This window comes from Quercus suber, unplaced genomic scaffold, assembly GCF_002906115.3.
Source record: "Quercus suber isolate HL8 unplaced genomic scaffold, Cork oak 2.0 scaffold_359, whole genome shotgun sequence".
Taxonomy (NCBI): Eukaryota; Viridiplantae; Streptophyta; class Magnoliopsida; order Fagales; family Fagaceae; genus Quercus; species Quercus suber.
The window spans coordinates 748715-756944 of record NW_027069811.1 but is presented as its reverse complement, the minus strand read 5'-3'; the positions used below and the strand labels follow the sequence as shown (position 1 = coordinate 756944).

General features: G+C 30.4%; 1 protein-coding gene across 1 annotated transcript; it reads left to right on the top strand.

Moving 5' to 3' along the window:
- The first annotated feature begins 2128 nt into the window (after nt 1–2128).
- Nucleotides 2129–3752, top strand: LOC112003598 (transcription factor MYB1). Its single transcript, XM_024035807.2, has 3 exons — nt 2129–2389; nt 2535–2664; nt 2858–3752. Exons 1-3 carry the CDS (start codon nt 2257–2259, stop codon nt 3495–3497), a joined length of 903 nt encoding a protein of 300 aa, XP_023891575.2. The 5' UTR covers nt 2129–2256; the 3' UTR covers nt 3498–3752.
- Nucleotides 3753–8230: the final 4478 nt, after the last annotated feature.

Sequence of the window (8230 nt, the reverse complement as noted above, 5' to 3'; positions counted from 1 at the left end):
GAAGATAATTGTAGTTTAGTAACATAATTTTTTTCTATCATAGTTCAAATTATGATTTTAACTATCAAATTACACACACAAAACGTTGAAATCCTCTTCCTCTCTTTAATTTTCATAAACTTTTTAGATGTTAAAATGATGAATTATCCAAGAGCCAATCTTTAAAATATTCAAACATCTCCTAACTATTAAATTAGAAAAAAAAAAAAGAAAAAAGAAAAAAAAAAAAAAAAGAGAATTACTGTTTTTTAACCTAACCTATCAAATGATTTAAATGCAATAAATGCAAGTGTACAAGCGGCACATAGCATCTGTACTATTCTTGACAATCATGTTCCACAATGTTGAATTCAACCTCCATGCTTAATGGTAAGGGTCTATTTATTTGAAGAGCAGACTATTGCATGTTAGTGCGTACCAAGTGTGTGTGCCGTGACATCAGTTAAATTGTTTGTGATTCCAAAATTATAACTAAAATTATGTTTTCAAAACACAATTTTCAAAATTGTGTGTATGGATATATGCAACTAACTGTTTGTAACAAATATTAACGATTTATTTGTATTTACAATGATACATTTAGAGTTGCATGTTAGCATCTATTTATTTGAAGAGCAGACTACTGCATGTTAGTGTGTACAAAGTGTGTGTCCTGTGACATGTCAGTTAAATTGTTTGTGATTTCAAAATTATAACTAAAATTGTGTTTTCAAAACACAATTTTCAAAACTGTATGTAAAGATATATGCAACTAACTGTTTGTAACAAATATTAACAATTTATTTGTATTTACAATGATACATTTGGAGTTTATCACTCTTTTTTAAGGTGTTTTCTAGAGATTTAAAGTTTGTGAAAGAAAGATAAAGACAATTTGAATAATTAGCCTCATGGATAAATAAGTTATTTTGGTAATGATGACGTTTCAAAAATATTTATGATGTGATAGAAACCATTTGCACCTTACGTGTTTAATTCATTAGAATTTGTTTGGTTGGAAAGATAGAAAAGTGAGAGGATAAAAAATAGAGAGAGGATGGAAAAGTGGTGAGATAGAAAAGATTTTAGTTTTCCTCATTTGTGTTTGGTTAGAAGGGTGGAAAAGTAGAGGGATGAAAAACTCTTTTATTTGATTGAAAATAAAATTTGTATAAATTTACTATTATGTCCTTATTAAATAAAACAAAAAGTAACACATTATACTTTAAAAAAAATTGTGTATAGTTAGACACTTCATTAAAGAAAAAAAAAGCATAAAAAATTAACTCAAAACTATTTTCTAAAAAAATGGAACAAAAACAAAAACCAACCAAAATTAATGAGAAAATAAACATATGAGCACCAAAAAAGAAAAAGAAGAAGAAGAAGATGAAGAAAGCTAACATGTCCAGACAAAATCAAAGAGAGAAGAAAGAAAAAACAAAAACGAAGCCAAGCACGTTAGTAAATCAAAGGAAGAAATAAATCAAATGGAATAGATAAATTAAAAAAAATAAAAAGCAAGTTAGTAAACAGGGAAAGAAAAAAAATGAAAGAGAAAAAAAAAAAGTAAAAAAAAAAAAAGGCCAACCCGTTGGAGGTGAAGTCTAATGTGAAGGTATTTTTGGAAGTTTATTTTATGAGCTTTTCTCTCTCAATTTTTTTCCCATTTTGGAGAGAAATTTTTTTGGTGGGTCCAGGAAAAAAACATTTGGGTTTTACTATTTATTTTCCTTCATTCCTACCCAACCAAACATACTTCAAAAAAATTTTCTTTCCCATTTTCTCTCCAAAGTTTCCATCCACCTTATTTCACCTTCAAACAAACACACTCTTAAATTCCAACAATATACTTGATTTGTCACAGAGATATTGTCAGTGATTAATTGCTCAAATTTAAAAGTCCAAAAACCAAATTCATAAGTCAAAATGTAATGGTAATATTTATAAAAGTAATACAAGGGATACTATTAAATTTATTATATAAAAAGTGTCGCTATTTACAAAAATATAATTTATCATCTAGTAAGTGTATAAGAGGAAATTTAAAATCACCCCACAACTTAGGGGTGAAAAATAAAATTTACTCTCTGTAAAAACTATAAAGATGAGACATTGTAATGATAACACTTGATGTTCTACTCACAATATAAATAGGAATAACTACAATACCCCAACTCCAAGCGTAGAGAGTCCCTCCCCCTCTCTGCCTCCAAGAGTAAAGCACTGGAGAGAGACAGAGAGGTGGAAATTCTTGAAGAGTGACTCAATTATTAGATGGGAAGGAGTCCTTGCTGTTCAAAGGAGGGCTTGAATAGGGGAGCATGGACAGTTATGGAAGACAAAATACTCACAGAATATGTCAAACTTCATGGTGAAGGAAAATGGAGAAACCTTCCCAAGAGAGCAGGTTAGATACAGATACATAGCTGAATAACTGAGAAAATAGATAAGAGATCCTCTTTTTTTTGTTCACATTTATGTATTATTTCTTTAATATAATGGTTGTAATTGTTCAAGTAAATGAAAAAACGAGATTTTGATTCTTTATGCAGGGCTTAAGAGATGTGGGAAAAGTTGCAGGCTAAGATGGTTAAATTATCTTAGACCTGATATTAAGAGAGGCAACATAACCCGTGATGAAGAAGAGCTCATTATTAGGCTGCACAAACTCTTGGGGAACAGGTATATATTTTTTGCCAATCAAAAACCATACATATTTATAACCTGTACTAGGTACATGTCAATGCTAATTTGGCAAAACCAAAGCAATAACAGTTTTACATCAATCTGATTAATGGAAAAAAGAAAGAGTGAAACACAGTGTTTTACACTCAGCTGCATATTGATGTCTAGGAATGTGTGCGATTGATTGCAGATGGTCTTTGATAGCTGGTCGGCTTCCTGGCCGAACAGACAATGAAATCAAGAACTATTGGAACACCAACATTGGAAAGAAAGTTCAAGATCACTTAAGCCACACTTCTAAAAGATCAAATCAAGTACACACACAAGAAAAGCAAAACCACAGTGTGGAAAGGTTAGCTAGGGGTCCAGCTGAAGCAAAAATAGGCTCCTCATGTGTGGTCCGAACCAAGGCAACAAAGTGTACAAAGGCTGTCAATATCATTACCTCCGAGCAGCCAATACAACTTGACCAACATAACCAAATTAGTGAGACTAAGCCAGAGGTTGAAGTTGAAGTTCAATCCTCCATGGTTCATCATCATGACCCGGTTGACTTTTCACAATTCATGTTGGGAGAAAACAATCCATCCAACTTCATGATGGATTTTGAGATGGAAGAAAATTTCATATCGGATCTTCTCAACCTGGATTTCTCACAGTTACCTTGTTTTGAAGATGGGGGTGATAGTAGCTCTAATACATGTGACAAAGGCCACTCATCTCCAATTTCTGATCACACACACTTGGTTTCTGGTGATACGCTGCATGGCTCAAATTTTCACTCAGTGGGTTCTTTAATTGAGTCTGAATTGGATTGGCTTTGTGATTAAGAAAACTGTACTTGAATAACCTTTCTCTCAAAATTAGGAAAGATAAATGTCCTTGGTCTAGATCTTAGCTAGCTATAGTAGTACCATGCACATAACCCTTCCTACTTAATAAGCCTACAAAATAATTCCTATAATTAGTTGTGTAGATTACGTGAATATGGTTGCCGTGTGAGTTCTTTTGTCTGAAAAAATTCTCTGGTGTTTGATACCCAACTGTTTGGGAATTCTACAGGGAATAATATAATTATTCACTTTTGGCTTGGTCCTTTGGTAGAATAGCATGTGAAATATAAATTAAGATGGCCTGGTGGGTCTTCATATATTTATTTAATATAAGATATTCCATGGGTGGGTCATGATGACAAGTTGAAAAAGTTGATGTTAAAAGGCCTGGACCATTAAGCCTACAAAATAATTCCTATAATTAGTTGTGTAGATTACGTGAATATGGTTGCCGTGTGAGTTCTTTTGTCTGAAAAAATTCTCTGGTGTTTGATATCCAACTGTTCGGGAATTCTACAGGGAATAATATAATTATTCACTTTTGGCTTGGTCCTTTGGTAGAATAGCATGTGAAATATAAATTAAGATGGCCTGGTGGGTCTTCATATATTTATTTAATATAAGATATTCCATGGGTGGGTCATGATGACAAGTTGAAAAAGTTGATGTTAAAAGGCCTGGACCAATTCCATCAGCATTCTTTCTGCGTGAGATGTTGATTAGCACTTCCATTTTTTTTTAAAAAAAACGAAGGATCATTATTTTACAAGATACATTTTTAATCATTTCATTATTCTCGAATCTTATGGAAAATGATTCTGAAGCTACAACCCTAGCTAGGAGTACTATTCAGTACTAAAAATAAAAATAAATAAAGATATAAAGAATTTTCTGAACAAAGTCTTCTGAAGAATGGGCTTGACAAAGTCCAAAGTGTTACTGAGAATTCAAAAACCTTTTGTAATTCAATTTTACTTATAATTTTTAGCAAACAATAGGTGAAAAGCCCCGTACTTTAGAGGTATTCTTATTTTTTTCTTATATGGGGAATTATGGTTCAAATCCCTCAATTTTTATTATTCTAATTATTGATTTTTTTTTTAGAGAGTTTCAACCTATAGCGTCCCTTTCTAATGGAAACTCTTTATCATCAGACTAAAACACCAATCAGTTTTTTGTGTATGCGGGGATTGAATCTCAAATCTCTTATACAACCATTAGAAACTTTATCAGTTGAGCTAATTAGAACCCACTACTAATTATTGAATTAAATATTAAAAAATGGTGATGTTACCTCCATAATATTTTACAATAAATTATAGATGAGAGAAGCTGTTATTAGTGACTTAAAAACTGAAGTCAATGGTAGACTCAAATTAGAATAATTAATAACTTATCATCTATAATTTATTATGAAATTATTGTGGACGTAATACTATTTTAAAACTTATTAAAAAAATACTATTTTAAAAAAAAAAACAAAAACAAAAAAATTATACTCACCATTCTATCAAATTAATGAAAATAAACAAGGGTTGGTTTGATGAATTCATTTCCTTTTTCCTTTTGTTTTTGTAATTTTTTTTTTCTTGAAATTAGGTCTTGTACGTATTATAGTCAATCTTAACTTGCATAATTGAATTGCACTTAAATCTACGTCAAATAAAAGAGTATATATATGTCTTTGGGCACTTTGTATTGATGCAATTTCAAAAAATTGTCGTTTATTTTAAAAAAAAAAAAATTCAAAACTTGTTCTTCGGGATATCCGATAAAATTTTCAAAACTTTGAGGTCAGAGTTTAGAGAATAAACTATAATATGTTCACTAGATAAATTATATAATCTAGTCTTCAACAGCAACTCAAATTTAGGGGCAGCTAACGAGGTTGAGGTAGACCTCAAATGTTACCACCTCCCTTAATGATGTATAATTTAAATATCACTTCCTTTACTCTTACGATAAGATAAAGAATAAAATCATAGATTTAAAATCCACAAGTGTGTGCTTAATTTATTAATGAATAAAACGTTACAGATATAATATAATAAACATACATGGGTATTCTTAAAAAAAAAATTAAGATGCTATGCAAAGTACATATTTTAATATTTAAAAATATAAATATATGATTTTTTTGGGGTATTATACTTAGTTATGATATTAGTTGGTTTAATTTAAATTTATACTATATTCGTTCATATTTCTATTTTACATTTTTTAAAAAAAAATTAATTTTCTACCAAACTTTGAATACATTTAATTTAGACAGAATATGTATACATATTTTATATGTGCATATGCAGAAAAATGTAATATCATACCAGTCTGATTAATTGTATAACTCCCAAACTAGGGAGACAATGCATAAAGTAACCTGGGTCCCTAACAAGTAAAGCTTAAGTACTTATTGCCAAGCTCGAGAAATGTTCACTTTTGCCACCTGTTAGGCACTATTTTGCTTTTGTAACCTTAGCAATATCTATAACGTAAGTCCTCCTCAGACTTTTCCTTTGGTAGGTTACAAAAAAGCAAAATAGTGCAAACAGGTGGCAAAAGTGAACATTTTCATTTTCATGATTAATGTGACTTAAAAGCACTTGTTAGCATGATTCTTTATGAGAAATATAAAAAATATTTAAAAAATTAATTTTTTTATTTTTTCTTAAAAATATTTTTTAAATTAATCATTTTATGGCATCTGTTAACTTTTCTTGTTGTTTTATACAAAGATGAAAAGAAACAAGTCAAATAATCCAAGATCATCCATTATATATGTTTCATGTTGTGTGATTGTTTTTCCTTCTTTTGAGCAAAAACTTGTTTAACCTTATAGGCGGAACATTGTGCCCTGTCTGGCTGTCTCACTTAATTAAAATTAGAATTATTATTAGACCTTTATTCACGTGGTGAATCACATAATTTATTATTATTCATTTATTTGTCTATATGTTTTTTTTTTTTTTTCCCTTTGTGACATTTGGTGGTAGTTGTTAATTAACTTGTTGGAGTAGATCAAAGCAAATTAATTATCTCCAAATGACGTCCTATTGAACGCTATGTTCACGGTTATTAAGAAGGTGAAAATAGCTAGCCCTTGTAAATTTAATTTTTGAGTTGAATTCAAGAGCCTAAAAAAAATGGGCTCTGACATTTAGACAAATGCATTTGTTGTTGATTTCAAAGATCTCCATGTGAGGCTGATCTTAAACATTAACTACAAAAGAATGAAAATATAGTTTTTTAATACAAATTAGGTTAAGAAAAAAAAGATACTTTTTTGATAACTTTGTTTAAGTTGTGTGTGAGTGACGTGATATTATTTTTATTTTTATTTTATTTTTTTGGGGTCTAATTTCAAAGTGACATAAGAACAAGATGGATACAAAAGCACCAAGTAATAATGTTTGTTGTGATGTCCTAGATGTTATAACTTATAGTACTAATGTTTAAAGAATCATGGCACATGATAGCTTTGTTGTTATTTTATTTCTACTGCTTATTAAAATGGAGGTCTATCAATGTAATTGAAAATATTACACACTTACGGCAATATCCTATAGGTTAGTTGGCACAACTAGTCGTCCCAAATGCGATGGAATTGTTATTATATTTATCTATTGCTTAGTAATAAACTAGAGGTCTATATGACTCCAATTTTATAGATTTTGGGGGGCCAGTAATACATGGATTAGTTGGCATCACCAGGCTTATTATGATAATTTCTATTGCTTATTAAAATGGAGGTCTATATGTAATTTCATTTTCCTAGATTTGTTATTATGTTTATCTATTGCTTAGTAATAAACTAGAGGTCTATGTGACTCCAATTTTCTAGATTTTGGGGGCCAGTAATACATGGATTAGTTGGTATCACCACGCTTAACATGATAATTTCTATTGCTTATTAAAATGGAGGTCTATATGTAATTTCATTTTTCTAGATTTGAGGGCCAATGAGCCATTGGGCCAAGGGTTTGTCGGCACTACCGTCCGGGTGTCTCAACAGGGACAACAGGCTTTACCCTCTCCACCAACTTGATATAAAATAAAAAAATTCCTAGACATGTGCAAGAAAAATATATTGGAAGGAGTCTTCTATTTAGAGTCAAAGGTTTGAGTCTTAACCATATTATAGTTTACTAATTGATTAAAACTTAGGGTAAACTTTTTTTTTTTTTTTTATGCGTTATATGTTATGTTTTTCAATAAAATTTAAATACATGTAATTACATTGAATTTTATTGTCATTGAAAAAGATAATATTGTTTGTACTACATTGATCAATATAACCATGTGCTTAAATTTAACTAGCAGGTAACCTCTACTCTATGCAGCTACAATTTAACATAAGCTAAGATTTGTAAATTCTTTACCTAAAAAAAATTGTAGATCATATGTTTAATATAGTATTTTAATTTTTTTAGGTTGTATTTTTTATTTTAAGTCTTTTTCTACTGTAGCTTATGTTTAATGTAAGGTTGAAATTTATCAACCATCTTGTTGGTTTTATTCCATGTTAATTTACTTGTAATTTAACACTTCGTAACCCTGTATTTAGGTGAGATTCATGTAAGGGTAGTGTGTGAAGAGAGTGTGAAGAAAAGGTCAAGTTTGTGCAAAGAAGCAGAGTTTCGCGATTAGGACTCGCGGCTAACTCGCAACTGGCAAGTCGCCAATTGCAGGCATGTGAGAAACACACAAGGGAGCTGAAGGGTCGCACCAGCTGT